Source organism: Suncus etruscus, chromosome 7, assembly GCF_024139225.1.
Source record: "Suncus etruscus isolate mSunEtr1 chromosome 7, mSunEtr1.pri.cur, whole genome shotgun sequence".
In the NCBI taxonomy this organism is placed as follows: Eukaryota; Metazoa; Chordata; class Mammalia; order Eulipotyphla; family Soricidae; genus Suncus; species Suncus etruscus.
The window spans coordinates 403,319-421,772 of NC_064854.1; the positions used below are offsets into that span (position 1 = coordinate 403,319).

The 18,454-nt window shown below is 41.7% G+C and overlaps 1 protein-coding gene across 1 annotated transcript in view; it reads right to left on the minus strand.

The window, feature by feature from the left end:
• Positions 1 to 17,921, minus strand: part of LANCL2 (LanC like glutathione S-transferase 2) — a 62,182-nt gene extending 44,261 nt beyond the window's left edge. Inside the window, exons 1-2 of the mRNA XM_049777230.1 lie at positions 17,718 to 17,921; positions 2,680 to 2,797 (exon numbers count right to left, since the gene is read on the minus strand). Of these exons, the coding sequence (XP_049633187.1) occupies positions 2,680 to 2,797; positions 17,718 to 17,921 (322 nt within the window). The remainder of the gene's footprint in view (positions 1 to 2,679; positions 2,798 to 17,717) is intronic.
• Positions 17,922 to 18,454: the final 533 nt, after the last annotated feature.

An 18,454-nucleotide genomic window follows, 5' to 3' on the forward strand; every position in this document is an offset into this window, starting at 1 on the left:
CCTTTAATTAAAACAACGTTAGCCCTATATCTTGCTTCATTTTTTATATAATCTGAATGCTATTTGGCCATAAAATGCAGCTATTCTGATTGTTATTTTACTCCCATATGCATAAGTAGTACCACGTGGCATTGTTCCTTTTAGCAGAGGCATATTAAAATGGGAAAATCTGGGGCTGGAGCGGTGGCGCGGAGCGGTAAGGTATCTGCCTTGCTGGCACTAGCCTGGGACAGACCGTGGTTCGATCCCATGGCATCCCATACAGTCCCCCAAGTCAGGAGCGATTTCTGAGCACATAAACAGGAGTAACCAGTGAGTGTCACCAGATGTGGCCCCAAAAACAAAAAACAAACATAATCAACAAAAAAAGGGGATCTTATGTGTGGAAATAATTTCTTATCTAATAGGGATAGGAACACATAAATTTTATCTTGCAGTGGGGCCTTACACCCTGAACATTTGTCATAATGACTTGGTCTAGGCTTCAGAAGATAAGATGGAACCTTGGATCCCATCTATTGAACCAGCACCAGTACCAGCACCAGAAATCAGACCTACCAGGAAAGGCCCTAATGCTGCCCTGGCATAAATTTCCTCCAGAGTGGGTTCATATGACACTCTGACGACTTGGTAACAGCAACAATTTATTTTCAGGGTAGGGTTCCCTGCATTTCCACCTAATGGTGAGTTGAAACCAGAAGAGGCTCAGTGTCACCCTGACTTCAACATAGGATCTGTACAACAACCAGGATCTCTAACTACAGAAACCTAACCACAACCATGATTAAGAAGAACTTTTAATGGGACCACAGAGAAAGACTTTGGGGTTAGAAATTTAGTATCCTGAAGCCTGTGGTTGGTCTTATGACAGGATGCTTCATAGGTTGGGTCTCTCTTTTTTTAAACCAAAGATTTTTCCTTTCTATTTTCCCTATATTTTGCTGTGTCTATGCAATAAACAACAACAACAACAGCAAAACCTGCCACACACACCTTTTTTTTCTTTTCTTTTATTATTTCTTATCTTTTAAATTGGGGCTCCTGCCTTTTTCATGAATCTTGGGACATGGATTATTTTGTTTGACCACATATTCCTTTAAGAACAAATGCTGTTGAATTAAAGACTTTTTAACAATGCTACCAGTTAAGCTATTTTCCTTCAAAATATCCTTATTCTTTTTATTTTACTTTAGGTTAGCACAAAAGTTTATATTTAAGAGAAATTTCTTTTCCCTGTAGATAAACTTGCTCCATCTGTCTGGATTTACAAATTAAAAAATTCAATTATAATATCATTATGTAAATGTTGCAATCATTACAGGAAGTAAAATATCACAGAAACAAATAAAAATATTAACACAAAGACAAAATTACCAGGGTCACCAACTTTGTGCATATCACAAACCAGGTGTTAATTCAAAGTTTACACCAAGCATACTTCTGTCTATGCTGTTTCTTAATTAAACTTTAAAAATTCATCACAAAAAGGCTACAAATGTATATGTGAACTGTTGTCAGAAGTGAACATACTGCAGATCCATTCCTTAGCATATAATCTGTCTGCTAATTCCTAGGTAGCTGTTACAATTGTCTGGCCAGGTGGTAAGAATGTAATAATTTGTTACATTAGCATGCTAAAACTCATTCAGAAATTAAATTCTTTGATCTGAAAGGTCTTACCAGTTTTTGTTTTTTGTTTTAATTAGTAACATCATCTGGGGCCAGAGAGACAGTACAACGAACACAGTGCTTGCTTGCAAGAAACTAACCTGGGTTCAGTACCCAATGCTCATATTATACCCTGATAATCTGCCAGGAGTGATAACTGAGTACAGATTAAGGAATAAACCCTCAGCACTGCCAGATATGGCTCCAAAACAAAACAAAAACTTAAAAAAAATTTGTTATTAAAATAAAAAATACTGAGCTGGAGCAGTGGTAAACCGTAAGTTGTCTGCCTTGCACTTGCTAGCCTAGGATGAACTGCAGTTTGATCCCCCAGCGTTCCATTTGGTCCCCCAAGCCGGGAGCAATTTCTGAGCACATAGCCAGGAGTAACCCCTGAGCGTCACCAGGTGTGGCCGAAAAACAAAACAAAAAGCAAAAAACAAAATAAAATAAAAAATACAAGTCAAATATTGTATATACATGAGTCAAATGACTGAGCATAAGCAATAACTTAAATGGTTGCAACATAAATGACCAGAGAAATCAGACAACATTGCTACAGGGTCAAGAAAAAATTCAAACAAGTAAAGATATAAAAATATACTACAGTTTGAAGTTCAAATTTCAGGCCTTTATGAAAGCATTTCTTCAGAAATCTCTACGTATTTAATCAGACACCAAATTCCAGATTTCATTTGAAAGACAGAAAGAAAAGAAAGAAAGAAAAGAAAGAAAAGAAAGAAAGAAAGAAGGAAGGAAGGAAGGAAGGAAGGAAGGAAGGAAGGAAGGAAGGAAGGAAGGAAGGAAGGAAGGAAGGAAGGAAGGAAGGAAGGAAGGAAGGAAGGAAGGAAGGAAGGAAGGAAGAAAGAAAGAAAGAAAGAAAGAAAGAAAGAAAGAAAGAAAGAAAGAAAGAAAGAAAGAAAGAAAGAAAGAAAGAAAGAAAGGAGACTTTAAAACCAAGTCTGATGTCTTCATCTAGACATAAGTATATCAGGTAGAAAACCATCTCACCTGTCCAACCAGTATAGGCAGAGCAGTCATGCGGATCTGCTGTCTTGAGTCCTTCTTCCATTTGCTGTAGAAGATCTTTTATTTTGTTCTGGATCTGCCTTGTAAAATTATGAGTGATCTGAGAACCAAAAGAAGAAATAACATTTTAATTGCTCGAAGTTAAGACACTATAATAAACATTGTAACTAAGTCTAAATTTAAGTACATAACAGACATAAATTACTATGTTTAGATGATCTCATTTAATGTTCAATGATTGGACTTATCTTTGCTTCTATGGATTAATTCTTTAAAAAAGATAATGGCAGATATAAACTATAAGTTGGGTCACAAAAAATAATAAAATATAGAAACCCCCCCAAAAAAAGAAAATGAAAGAAAACAGGAATCGGTCTCTTTCAACTACTTTAAGTTTAAAAGAAAATTTTGAAATACGATATTGAAAAATAGCAATGAAACTATAAATGTAAGATTATCAATGTACCTCAAGAAAGGGAAAAAACTCAAATAACTAGTATATGCAGAAATCACAGCAATCATGAAACACAAATAGATATTCTTATAAACTACTGGTGTTCTTTCTAATAAAAAAGTAATATTAATAACACTGAGCAGGCTTTTTTGCCTATAAAAACAAGTTTCCAAATCAATTTGAGACTTATTAACATAATTTAATTGATATTGGGGAATTATCTGCTAACAGGCATACATATGATCACGTGTTCTTGACATTCCTTTAAATTTAGAGATTATTTTTTTTTATGTTTCTACAGTTAGGAATTCCAGGGAGAAAGAAATGCTGAAATTTCTGAAGATTCTGGACTAAAAGAAAATCTTAGATTATTTCAATTGAGTTCATTGTGAGAACTTCAAAGAGGTTTATTTAAACTTGAAAGAAAGTGGTTCTTTTCAGAGTATAAGGCTATAGAATATTAAAAAAAAATTTGACTTGGAAAACTGAAGACAAATTTTTTTAAATTATAAACTTAGAATATGCTGTTTCCACCATTTACTGTCTCAAAAGCAAAGAGCATAACAGTGCCTCCCCTTCATAAAAAGCATGGGAGAATTAATTTTTCTTCTTTCATTTTATTTCATTTGAAATGAAATAAAATATCCCTGACCTGCCCTGTGCTGCTGGGACACTGCTGGGACCTGTAGACCGAGGTTGAGCGTGGAACTCGCCCGCGCGTGCGCACCCCTGAGCTGCCCCGCACCCCTGACCTGCCCTGGGCAGCCGCTGGGACGCGGATGGGACCTGTAGAATGGGGGTGAGCGTGAGACTGCTCCCCTCCCCCAACCATAAATGTGCACCTGTCCACCTGGGACCTTTGGGTACGCTAAAGACAGCCTACCCCCTGAGCCCCAGAGTGGAGCTTGTACTCCACGGGCCTGGGGAAAGGAGCCCGGGTGGGTCTCAGCACCCCTGACTCGGTCTCGGAGTACTGCTGACTATAACGTGGGGAAGGAAGCGAGTGATCTAGGTTCAACTGTGGCCAGGAATGGAACTGCACTGGCTGGCAGGAAGAGGGAAGGTAAACTGACCAGGCTCGATAGGAGGACATGGGAGGGGCCAAACCTCAGCGAACTCAGCCAACATCCCCACCTAGAGCTGCACTTCAGAGAAGGGACCCAGCCCCATGCCAGGTGTCAAAAGTGGGCTAAAATCTGAAGGCACTGCACTCCAAACCACACCAGTAAATGCAAAGAAATATGGGTAAACTAAGGAAGACTCTAACATCCCGGGATATGGAGAGATATGCTAACAAGTTTCCAAGTCCACCAAAACGCACAATAGATGAAGATCTAAAAGCAGTCATGAGAAAAGAAATGCAGGCCATAATAAAAGAAATGAAAGAATTACTAGGCAGTGAGTATAAGAAATCTATGAATGAACAAATCAACCAACGTAAAGAAGACCTGATATAGAATATGAGATTCCATAAAAATGGAATTAAAGGAAATAAAAAACACCATAAAAAGCCGTAAGAGCAGAATCACACAGTTTGAGAAGCTCATAGAAGAACTCGAAGAAAAACTGCAAACAAAAAACGACAAAGAAGCCAACAAGGAAATAAAAGGTAAAGCACTGGAAGAAAAAGTCCAGTATTTAATGAAAAAAGACAAAGAAATAATCTAAGAATTGTAGGTATATCAGAAGGGGAGGAAATAGGGAAAGAACAAGTAGTCAGGGAAATAATAGCAGAAAACTCTGCCACCCTCTAGAAAGAGGCTTCGGTGCAAATCAGGAAGTGAAAAGAGTCCCTAATAAATTAGACCCTAATAAACCAACATCAAGACATATAGTAATCCAAATGGCAAAAAACACAAAGAGAAAAATGAATTCCTTAAATCAATAAGGGAGAAGAAAAACATCAAGTACAAAGGAAGGAACATAAGAATCAAACCAGATCTCCCATTTGAAACAATTCAAGCAAGAAGATAGTGGAATGACATATTTAAACGACTGAATGAAAGAAATTTCCAACCCAGAGTTTACTACCAGCAAAACCGTAATTCATATGGCAGGGAAGACTAAAGACATTCTCAAACAAAAATGAACTTGCATTATTCAGGCAAACAAAACCAATTCTAAATGACCCACTTAGAGATGAATTACACAATCTAAACCCTCGATTGTAACAACCACCACCCTACACCCTACACAATACTGCACAAGAGCCCTCTCTGTCAATAATCTAACTAAAAGTTAATGGACTAAACTCTCCCATTAAAAGACACATAATAGAGAACTGGATTAGAAAACATAAACTGGATTTCTGCTGCCTGCAAGAAACACACATACAAGTACAGGATAAGCACAGGCTTAGAATAAAAGGATGGAAATCAATGATTCAGGCCAATGGAAAACAAAAAAAAGCAGGGATGGCCATTCTTGTATCAGACCAAATTGCATTCAACCTCAAGAAAGTAATCAGAGACAAAGAGGGTCACTAATTACTGATCAGTGGAACACTAGATCAAGAAGTACTAACCCTGGTTAATATTTATGCACCTAATGTAGAGCCAGCAAAATACGTGAGGCAATTGCTCGCAAACCTGGAGAAACACATGGAAGGAAATGTGATAGTAGTAGGAGATCTCAATACTCCACTATCACCACTGGACAGATCCACCAGACAAAAAATAGCAAAGAAATAAGAGCCCTAAATGAAAAATTAGAAGACCTAGGGCTAATAGACTTATATACAGCCCAAAAAACAAAAAACAACAAAGAAGCCAACAAGGAAATAAAAGGTAAAGCACTGGAAGAAGTCTAGTATTTAATGAACAAAGACAAAAGAAATAATCTAAGAATTGTAGGTATATCAGAAGGGGAGGAAATAGGGAAAGGGAAAGAACAAGTAGTCAGAAAGCAGAATACATATTCTTCTTAAGCCCACATGGAACCTTCTCCAGAATAGACCATGCCTTAGCTTGTATAAAATCACAAAGGTAAGGATCATTAGAAGCACATTATCAGATCACTATGCAACAGAGGTCAAAATTGACTGTAAGAAGATACAATGGAGATTAAACAACATGCTGTTCAACAATAGCTGATCAAGAAGGAACTCAAGGAAGAAATAAAAAGATTCCTGAGACAAACGATAATGAAGAAACAACTTGTCAAAATCTGTGGGACACAGCAAAAGCAGTAATTAGGGATAAATTCATAGCAAAATAGGCCTATGTCAGGAAAGAGAAAAATGACAAAATTAGCAGTTTATAGGGTCAACTTAAGGAGCTGGAAGAACAGCAAAGAAACCCAACCACAACCAGGAGACAAGAAATAATAAAAACCAGAGCAAAAATAAACAACATAGAAACTAAAAAACAATATAGAAAATCAATGAGACAAGGAGTTGGTTTTTCGAAAGAATAAACAAGATAGCTTTTTCCTGCTGAGCCAGCCTATACACACCAAGGACCATAATCTCTCCAGGACCCACACCCGGTAAGATGTCCCCACCCAAATAATTGGGGCCGATTCCTGCCGTGTGATTGGGCACCTAGAAACTTAAAAGGGACGGCGGCCATGCTCTCTGCTCTTCTCCTGCTGAGCCAGCCTAGACACACCAAGGACCGTATCTCTCCAGGACCCACACCCGGTAAGATGTCCCCACCCAACGAATGTGGGGCCAATTCCTGCCGTGTGATTGGGGACCCAGAGACTTATAAAGAATGGCGGCCATGCTCTCTGCCTCTTTTCTGCTGAGCCAGCCTAGACACACCAAGGATATAATCTCTCCAGGACCCACACCCAAAAAGCGCAGCCGCAGAATGAAGCGGGGCGGCGGCACTTATCTTGTAACCCCTGAATTCCATTTCTGCACATTGTAAGAAGCAATCTACAGCCTTACCAATGGAGTAATTTTGCAATACACCCCCATATCTACAGAATTCAAGATGGCTCCTCTAATAATCTAAAACGTAGGAAACAGCTAGGTATCCTCTCAAATAAGAAGTTTAGAGTAGAATTAAAGAAAATGTTCAAGGAGCTCTAAAAAGCATCGATAGAATTGACTGGAGCACAATTAAGCATCAAGAGGATTTGTCAACTGAATTTAAAAATTTTCACACTGAACTAACAGATCAGAAAAACTGAGCTTATGCAACTGTTGCCAGGTATGGGGTTTGGGGAGACCCCATGCTGGAGGCTTTCTCCCTAGGCTGGGGAGTGCTGGGAGGCTTGGCAGGCCCCATAGCCTAACCCCTCTTTTCCCCCTGGACTCCAGGCCCTCCCTGGGTGCCGGCTCAGGTGGCCAGAAGTGGGTTCAGGTGGATTCTTAAGGGTACTCAGGCTTCCCCCCTCCCTCCATACTCGGGGGGGGGTGTGTGCATGGGAAGGAGGGCGGCAGACATCTGGCTTCTGGTTTCCTCTATGATTCTGGAAACCAGCTCTTGCCAGGTATGGGGTTTGGGGAGGCCCCATACCAGAGCCCTTCTCCCTGGCCTGGGGAGTGCTGGGAGGCTTGGCAGGCCCCCAGCCATCCTTGTCATTTTCCCCTGACTCCAGGCCTTCCCTGGGTGCCAGCTCAGATGGCCAGAAGTGGGTTCAGGTGGACTCTTTGTGGTCCTCAGGCTTCCCCCCTACCTCTCCCTACACTAATGGGAATGCGCTTTGAGAGGAGGGTGGGCCGTTTTAGTAGTGGTTTATGTTGGGACAGTCACTGAAATTTTTTTCTCCTTGTTTTCCTATTGATAGTATTGTATGCATATATTTTATATATCCATAACATCCATCTTGTATTGTGACCTTGATACTGCCCTACAAAAATCATTTCTTAATATTTTACTGCCTCAGTCCCAACCCTTATTTCCCCCCATCTTCCCATGTAGGTGCGGCTCATGACATGAAGTTCACCACATAGAGTGATAAGTGCAGTTAGAGAAATAACTACACTGAAAACTATTATAACAATGTCAATGAATGAGGGAAAAAGAAAGCCTGACTCGAGTACAGGTGTCAGTGGGGTGGGGAGTAGGTAGATCCGGGAAATTGGTGGTGGGAATCCTGCACTGGTGAAACGGGGTGTTCTTTACATGACTGTAATCATACAACTACAATTATATTTGTAACCATGGTGTTAAATAAAGATAATTAAAAAATATAAAAGATCACTGAATTCAAAAAAAAAAGAAAACAAGCAAAAAAGAATAAACAAGATAGACAAACCACTGGCAAACTCACCAAAAAAAAAAAAAAAAAAAAAGGGAAAATACCCAAATTGGTAGAATCAAAAATGAAAGGGGAGAGATTACAACAGATCCCTGAGAAATACAACATACCATGAGGTCCTATTGCAGTGGTCCTCAAACTATGGCCCACAGGCCACATATCGTATTTGTATCTGTTTTGTTTCTTCATTGCAAAATAAGATATATGCAGTGTGCATAAGAATTTGTTCATAAGTTTTGTTTTTACTATAGTCAGACCCTCCAATGGTCTGAGGGACAGTGAACTGGCCCCTTGTTTAAAAAGTTTGAGGACCCCTGTCCTATTGTGAACAACTATATTCAGGCTAGACAGTCCAGAAGAAATCGACAAATTCCTGGAAAAATACCATCTTCTGAGACTGGAAAACGAGGATTTAGAAAGCCTAAACAGGCCAATCACTTCAGAGGAAATTGAAGCAGTAATTAAGAAACTCCCCAAGAACAAAAGTCCAGGTCCAGATGGTTTTACATGTAAATTCTATTAAACATTCCGAGAAGAATTACTACCATTGATCCACAGGCTCTTCCAAATCATTGAAAAGACAGGAATCCGCCGTAATTCCTTTTATGAGGCTAATATGACACTCATTCCCAAAGATGGCAAAGACACCGCCCAGAAAGAAAACTACAGACCAATCTCACTAATGAACATAGATGCAAAAATTCTCAACAAAATCTTAGCAAACTGAATCCAGCACTACATCAAAAAGATTATACACCATGACCAAGTGGGTTTCATCCCAGGGATGCAAGGATGGTTCAACATACACAAATCAATCAACATCATACACCACACCAACAAGAAAGACAAAAACCACATGATTATATCAATCGACGTAGAGAAGGTTTGACAAAATTCAAATTCCATTCATGTTTAAAACACTCAGCAAAATAGGGTTGGAAGGAACCTTCCTCAAGAAGTTACAGCTATCTATGAAAAGCCAACAGCCAACATTATCCTTAATGGTGAAAAACTGAAATCATTTCCACTAAGGTCAGGAACTAGGCAAGGCTGTCCACTCTCTTCACTCTTATTCAATATAGTCTTAAAAATCCTAGCAATAGCAATCAGACAAGAGAAGGGAATCAAAGGAATCCAAATTAGGAAGAGGAACTCAAACTATCTCTTTCTGCAGATATGATGATATACATCGAAAACCCTAAAGAATCCACAGTAAAACTAATAGAAACAATTAACCAATACAGCAAAGTGGTTGCCTACAAAGTCAATACACAAAGGACAGTAGTATTCCTCTATACAAATAACAAAGTAGAGGAGAGAGAGAGATTAAGAGTACAATCCCATTTAAAATAGTATCAAAAAATATTAAGTACCTCAGAATCAACCTTACAAGGGAAGTGAAGGACCTATACCAGGAAAACTTCAAAACACTTCAGAAAGATATTGAAGAGGATCTAAGGAAATGGAAAAACATCCCATGCTCATAGGTAGGTAGAATCAATATAGTCAAAATGACTATCTTACTTAAACTTCTATATAGATTCAATGAATCCCTATCCAAATTCAGAGATCATTTTTTTTTAAAGACTTAGAACAATCAATCATCAAATTCACCTGGAACCACAAAAGACCCAAGACAGGGCCCGGAGAGATAGCACAACGGTGTTTGCCTTGCAAGCAGCCGATCCAGGACCAAAGGTGATTGGTTCGAATCCCGGTGTCCCATATGGTTCCCCGTGCCTGCCAGGAGCTATTTCTGAGCAGACAGCAGACAGCCAGGAGTAACCCCTGAGCATCGCCGGGTATGGCCCAAAAACCAAAAAAAAAAAAAAAAAAAAAAAAAAAAAAAGAAAAAGACCCAAGATAGCCAAATACATACTGAAAAACAAGAAGCTGGGTTGCATCTCTTTACCAAACCTGAAGCTATACTATAAAGCTATAGTAATCAAAACAGCATGGTACTGGAACAAAGACAGAGCCTCAGACCAGTGGGTTAGAACAGAGTTTCTAGAGATAAATCCCCAGATATACAGTTAACAAATATTTGACAAAAGAGCCAAGAACTTGATATGGAACAAAGACAGACTCTTCCACAAATGGTGTTGGTATAACTGGATAACCACATGTAAGAGACTGAAAATTGATCCATACCTCACTCCTTATACAAAAGTCAACAAAAAATGGATTAAAGACCTTGAAATCAGACCCAAATCTATAAAGTTTATTGAAGAAAAAATAGGCAGAACACTCGAAGACCTATATATCAAAAAAGTCTTAGAGGATGGTGCACCAATGGCAAGAGCTTTAGCATCAAACATAAGCAAATGGGACTACATCAAACTAAAAAGTTTCTGCATGGTGAAAGAAACCCTACTTAATACTAGAAGACAGTTAACGAATGGGAAAAAAAATCTTTGCACTCAACACGTCAGATAAAGGGCTGATATCTAGGATATACAAAGCACTCAGAAAGCTGAGCCCACCCCCACAAACCTAATAAAGCCATAGAAAAATGGGGAAAGAAATGAATAGACACTTCTCTGAGGAAGACCGAAAGATGGCCAACAGACACATGAAAACATGCTTACCTTCATTCATCATTAGAAAAATCCAAATCAAGACTACAATGAGGTACCACCTTATACAAGTGAGGATGGCTCATATTAAAAATAATGGGAACAATCTCTGTTGGGGCGGATGTGGTATGAAAGGAACTCTCATCCACTGCTGGTGGAAATGCTCCCTAGTCCAACTCCTATGGAAAAGTGTGGAGAGTGCTCAGTAAACTCAGAATTGAGCTGCCATATGACCCAGCAATTGCTCTCCTAGGTATCTACCCCCAAGTCAGAAGGACATTCATCCCAAAGTATGTGTGCACCCCACTATTTATCGCAGCACTCAGAATAATAGCCAAGATTTGGAACCAACCTCAGTGTCCAACAACAGACGATTGGATCATGAAGATGTGGTATTTATACACAATGGAATACTACATAGCAATTAGAAATGATACGATCATAGTCTTTGCAGCAACGTGGATGGATCTACAAAATATTGTTAAATGAAGTAAGCCAGAAGATGAAAGATAAACACAGAATGAAAGCACTATTCTGAAGTACCTAGAATATACAACATATATATATAGGTAATACTCCATGAACAAATAACAGGGTTTAACAGGGTAGGAACTCCAAACACTGTAATTGTCCAAATTTACTGGGGAGTAGAGTCCAAAACAAGTGGAAGAGGAACAACACAAAGCCTCGACTACACATTATACCATAAAGAAACCAGCAACAGCAGAAACAACAGCGCAGAGAGAACAGGTATGTAATCAGCCTTTTACTACAAAGTCCCATAATAATGTCTTAGGGATCTTATACAGGTTTATGGGTGTAGAATATGATGGGAAGTCACTGACTCCAACGGAAGCATTTCATAGCAATATGTTTTAATGCCTTAATCTTACTATATTTAAAATAACCTCTCAGCTTTTCTGTCCACAGGGGTTCTTGGACAACCTAAGGAGGCACCTCGGTGCTCAGTCATACTAGATACCATATTCAGCTTGCATTATGAAAATGTCTTGATAAAACACTTTAACATAAACTTTATCTCTAGATTATGCCCTCTATTAGGACCTGAAGCATGTTTTTATTTCAGGACCATGGTTATTATGTGGTGCTTGTCTCTATTGCTGTAGTGCTCACTGGATTTTTTGTTTGATATTTCCTTCTGTATTGTTGTGGTGTTTCGCTTCCTTTTTCCCTTTTCTTCTCTCGAACTGAGTTGATAGCCTCTAGAACAGTGGTCCTCAAACTATGGCCCGCAGGCCATATATTGTATTTGTATCTGTGTTGTTTCTTCATTGCAAAATAAGATATATGCAGTGTGCATAAGAATTCGTTCATAAGTTTTGTTTTTACTATAGTCAGACCCTCCAATGGTCTGAGGGACAGTGAACTGGCCCCCTGTTTAAAAAGTTTGAGGACCCCTGCTCTAGAAGGACTCTGCCCATTTTCAGCTTATTTGACTTTTACCCCATTTTATTGCTTTTCTTTTCTTCAAACAGAACCACATAACTTGAACCATCTAGTTCTGCCTCTCAAATCGCAGGGGTCCTCAAACTTTTTAAACAGGGGGCCAGTTCACTGTCCCTCAGACCATTGGAGGGTCTGACTATAGTAAAAACAAAACTTATGAACGAATTCTTATGCACACTGCATATATCTTATCTTGCAATGAAGAAACAAAATAGATACAAATACAATATGTGGCCCCCAGGCCATAGTTTGAGGACCACTGCTATACAGAAATAATGGAGGGTACCAAGACCAAACAGTTGTATGATCACTAAGTAGTAAGCTAGACACAGAGGGGACCACTTATACTAGCAGCCCGGGGGGTAAGGATGGGGGATATGGGATACAAGCTGGGAACAGGGATGGAGGGAGGACAACTTTGGTGATGGGAATTCTCCTGATTCAATATTAATATGTACCTAAAATATTACTGTGAAAGATATGTAATCCACTTTGGTCAAAATAAAAATTATAAAAAATAAATAAAATGCAATAAAATATAGTCTCTATCTATAATCACAATTACTAGTCAGAAGTGGGTTAAAATGAATATAAACCCCAAAATGTAAAATTCCCAAGAAAAATAAGAAAGCTTTTTGAAGCATTTTTGGATTTACACCTAATAATGAAGGCAAATTATTAGGGGAACTACATCAAGTTAAAAAGCTTTTGCAAGCTCAGCACAATAGTACAGTAGGAAGGGCACTTGCCTGGCACTAGCACAATCCAGGTTTGATCCCAGGCACCCCATTTCTCTCTTGAGCCCTGCTAGGAATGATCTCTGAGCTCAGAGTAAGCTCTGAGTGTTAGCAAATGTAGCCCAAAATCCAAAACATGATATGCTTATCTGTTCTCCATCTTGAGAATTTCATCTTGAGAAAACATTCTTGTGCAAGGTCTCCCTGTGCTATACAAGTGTTTCCTCAAGATTTAAGGAAACAAATCTTCATGCTCCTCAAATTCCTCAGGCACCTGGAAGATAAGTATATCAATGGGGCATAGGAATAGGAAAGTAAACTTTCCAGTACCTCCTGAAAGACTTTCTCTTAGGCTTCAGTGGTGCCTCACTTGACTCTAGCTATACTTCTGCTACGTCCTATCACCCTGCAGTTATCCCTGTTCTTGTTCTATATAAGCATTGTTGGAAACAGAACAAAGACTCTTTGGTCATCAGCCTGAGACCCATTCTTTCCCGGTCATCAGTTGGGGTGGGGAGACACCCTCAGCCTTGAAAAGACTGGAGAGTCAGAAGTTGACCCCTGGCAGTCAACAGGGTCAGCACAACACTGGGTAGAGCTCAAGGGTTACTCCTGGCTCTGTGTTCAGGAATTATTCCTAGTAGGCTGAAGGGACCATGAAATGCAGAGGGGATTGAAGCTGGGTTAGCTATGTACAAGGCAAACACCCTACCTGTTAAATTACCCTTCATTTTGATTTTCTTTTCGTTTATGGTAGTTTTCCTAGTGTGTCATGTTCTAACAATCTCTTACAAAACATAGTGCTCATTTACTTATATTAAAGCCAGTCGCAGAAAAATGAAAAATTTTATTACACTACAACTTATTTCTATTTGATAAAGATTTTATACCAGACAAAATTTTAATTGGTGCATATTACTTTACGAAGGTAACAATTACTGAGCATTTTATGCTGGGTACAGAGTACTTCACATGTTTTTTTTTTTTTTCAATTAATCTTCATGTCTCTGAATGAGTCTCAAGCTTTTAGGTGAGAAAACTGACACCAAGTGGTGTGACAGTAAGACAGAATTCCTGGATCTCTATTAGACTACTGAATTCCAAAGTTTCCAACTCCAAGAGTTTTTTTTATAAAAACTGTTGCTTTTTCCCATATTTTACTTTTACCTTTAGATTTTCAAAGCACATCTGTCATACCATATGAGAAGGTCTAGCAGCCACAAACACTAATACAGAAGTGGTAAAGAATTTTGGAGGTGCTAATTATAACTAGGAGATGGACTTTTAGTAAATACATAAAACCAGAAAGGAAGTTCTTTTCCTATATTTTTCAAAAGGCATTTTTTCCAAACAAGGATGCTCAAGAACAGCACAAAGCAAAATAATATTATACTAAATAGTAACCACTGGCTATGCTTGTGCCACTGGCCCTATTCTCCCAAATAATACATAATGCAAGTAATGTCAAAACTAATTTCTTTTTTAATATATTTTTCGTGGTAATAAATGAAAGACTAAGAAAGAGAACTAATAGGAACAGGTAGACATAAATACATTGGGTGACAATTAAGCACACAAACTCCCAATTATGCTCTTTGAAAAATGTTTCATGAAATTTAATTATTCTTTAATCACAACATTCTCTACAGAATAAGGGAAATAATATTTTATCTGTCATTTCTCTTTTTGGAGGAAAATAGTACTATTTAAAGAACTATGAGGAGAAAGCGTTAAGGGTTGGAGAGAGGGGGGAGAGAGAAACAGAGACAAACTTGGTAGGGAGCCTGGACTCCTTCAGAAAGGAAAGTGGTTCTGTTATTTCAACCTGGTTTTTATGATCACACCTAGCAAAGCTCAGGGGTTACTCCTGGCTTGGTACTCAGGAATCATCCAACTAAACCCAGGCTAAGTGCCTACAAAGCTTTGTAGACCTACATCTCGCTATACATCTCTTCGGTCCTAAGAAATAACTTCCCAACTTCAAAGACTGACTTACCTTTAAAAAAAAAATGATAAAATATCTTTTAGACACTTTATATATAGTAATATACAATCCTCTCTCCTCCCACATATGTATACCAATATTTTTCTTTTTATTTTGAATCACTGTGATAGCTACAAAGTTGTTTATGATTGAATTTCAGTTATACAATGTCCAACATCCCTTCACCAGTGCAAATTTCCCACCACCATCATTCCAGTTTGTTTCTCACCCTCCTCCTTGGCCTCCCCACTGCCTGCCTCTATGGTAGATATTTCTCTTGTCTTTCTCTTCCCTTTTAATTATTAGTTTGAAATATGGTTACTGAAGAGGCATCATGATTATCCCGTTACCTCCTTTCAGCATCCAGTTCTTGTCTAGAGTGATCATTCCCAATTATTATTGTCATGGTGACCCCTTTAAGAAGTTGAACAAATTTTTTCCTTTAGAGGAATGGGTTGAGAAAGTACTTCTCATTCTTCATTCTCAGACATCCTATTGTAAAATGCTGTGATGATTTATATAAGCAAAAAGGATAGGAGGCTTGATTTTCTAATACCCCATTCTGCAAATAAAAGTGAATAAATGAAAGCAGCCCAATTATATTACCTCAAAGTGAATTGGTATTCCTAAAGAGAAATATATTATTTATTAAACTAATATATTTAATAAATTGGAAAAGGGGGGCTTACCTAAGTTTAATCTGTAAAAGAAACAATTTGCTTAGATATTTAAAAATAGTCTATTTTGGGACTTGATTGTGGCTCAGTGAGCTGATAATATGGTTTGCATGTGAGAGCCTCTGTCTGGTCCCTTGGAATGATCTGGACCAGCAAGCAGGCCATAAGCATAGTTGAATATGGCTCCAAAAGAAAAAAACAAGTAAAAGTTTTATTCTTTTTAAAATACGGGCCGGGACGGTGGCGCTAGAGATAACGTGTCTGCCTTGTCAGCGCTAGCCTAGGACGGACCACGGTTCGGAGCACATAGCCAGGAGTAACCCCTGAGCGTCACCAAGTGTGGCCCCCCCAAAAAAAAAAAAACAAAACAAAAACAAAAACAAAAAACCCCTATAGATACTGGGGCCAAAGAGAATGAAGGGCAGGGCGTTGGCATTGCACGTGATAGACCAAGCTTCAATTTCCAGTAACCCACATGGTCCCGCTCCCTATTCCTGCTATGAGTGACTCCTAAAAGCCTAGTATAGTCCAAAATAAAACATAAATAATATAAAAATAGGTATCATATATGGTGCAAGAGATAGTACAACTTGTCGGGAGCTTGCCTTGCACCTGGCCAGTCCCAGCACCCCATCTGGTCCCACAAGCACCGTCAAGAGTGATCAATGACTGTACAACTAAGAATAAGCCCTGAGCACTGCTGAGTGTGCCCCAGCAAGAAACAGGTCCATGTTTACCTAAGTTGCTGTTTCTGTTGTGTCAAATTAAGTAAAAATATAATCCAGATTATGTAATGTAAACATCTGCTCGGTTTTGAGGTTTTGACGTATTCACATCATTAACTGATGAGCTGTATATACTTTGCTGGGAGTCTCTCTCTGTCTCTCTCTCTTTATACACATACACACACGGAAAAAAAAAAAACAGGTCCTATGCTAAGTGGGTATCCTAACTAGAGCTGGAAATGCCTTATCCACTGTTCTCTCTCCAAGCCCCAAGGAGTATTCTAGGGCTGCACATGCCCTCATCTCAGGTGTCAGAATCATTCTGTGCCTGACAGTCCCTTAGTGTTCTTCAAACGCCATGTGTTTCTGGATACATTTCCAGCAAGTTGCCTAACAGTAGGAACATGACTGGGACATGCACAACAAAACAAAGATCTCGGACCTGATCTGCGGAACCCAGGCATGATTTCTGGTCTTACGTAAGCTGTGCCCCCCCTCCACACACACAGGTATGAATCATGGCCTCGCACAAACAAAACCTGCTGTTTTATGGTTCTGCACAAATAAAAAGCTCCAAAGATTCTTGATCTCGCACAGGTAAAACCTCAGCTCTGATGTATGATGATCTTGCGCAAATAACCTCCCCGCATGGCATGACATATGTCTCTCTCTCTAGTCTAGTCTTGGCACGGCTCGGCCCCGTGGGCAGCTAGGCCCAGCGTCCAGCCAATCTCTCTCTACGGCCAACAGCAGGCAGGCACGAAGCAGCAGCCTGCTCCGGGAATGAAGCCTGAGCCGCCTGAACGTTCGCGCGCTCGCCGACGCTGGCTTCCGGCTCCGCACAGACGGCCCAGGGCCTGGCCCAGTCCAGTGGGCAGAGCGCGGCGGGGCTCCCCGGCAGACTCGGGCTGACTGCGGCGCCCTGGGGCGCGGTCTGGGGCCTCAGGAGCCAGGCCCCGGGCCCCGAGGCGCCTTCGATCAGTGACTCCCGGGCCCCGCGGTCGCCGCGCCCCGGCGAGGCCAGAGCCGACTCAGGCACGTCCCTCGCGCCCGCCGGCCCGCGCACTCCCGCGAGAGCCAGTCGCAGGCGCGGCGCGCGGCGCGGGCGAGTGACGTCACGCGGACCCTACCACTGCCGTGCCCCGCCCGCCATGGCTCCGGGCCCAGCGCCGCGCCGCCTCGAACTCACCCTGCCGTCGTCCTGGAACGGCAGGCCGGGCGGGTCGGCGGCGGGAGGGGCGCGCGCGTAGCCCGCGTCGTCGGCAGCCCCCGCGGCGAGCGCGGCGGAGGCCGCGGCGTCGTAGTCCGGGCAGGGGTTGGCGAAGGCGCGCTCCTCCATGTCGGCCTCCCCGCCCAGCTGCCACTTGAGCCTCTTGGACATGGTCTCGCCCATCGCCGCGCCGCCGAGCCGCGAGCCGCGCGCTTCCGTCTCCGCCCGCCCTGCTACGGCGCGCGCGCGGGCACAAACCTCCTCCGCGCGCGCCGGGGGTCGCCGGCGGGCCGCCTCAGGAGCGGCGCGCGCCGCGGGGCGCCCGGCAGCCGGCCCGCGGGCCCCCCCTCGCCGCCGCCGGCCCGCGCATCGGCCCGACGCCGCGAGCGGGGAGGCGTCGCTCGGGCTGCGGCGCCGCTCGCGTGGCCGGAGGGAGCCCGGGGCCGGGGCGGTGGCTGGGCGCGCGGCCCCTCTCGCCGGCGCTCGCCGCCGGGCCGCTTCCCACGCCGGGCGGGGAGGGAGGGGCCGGAGCAGCCCGCCGCGGAGGGGGCGCTGGGGTGGAGCCTCGCCTCGCCTCGCCTCGCCTCGCCTCGCCTCGCCTCGCCGTTCTCTGGTGGGGGGGGAGGCCGAGTGCGAGCGGACCGACCCTCGCGGGTCGCCTAGGAGAGCCTCCGCGCACGGTCGCGTGCAGGGACCCCGGAAAGGAAGGGAGGGAC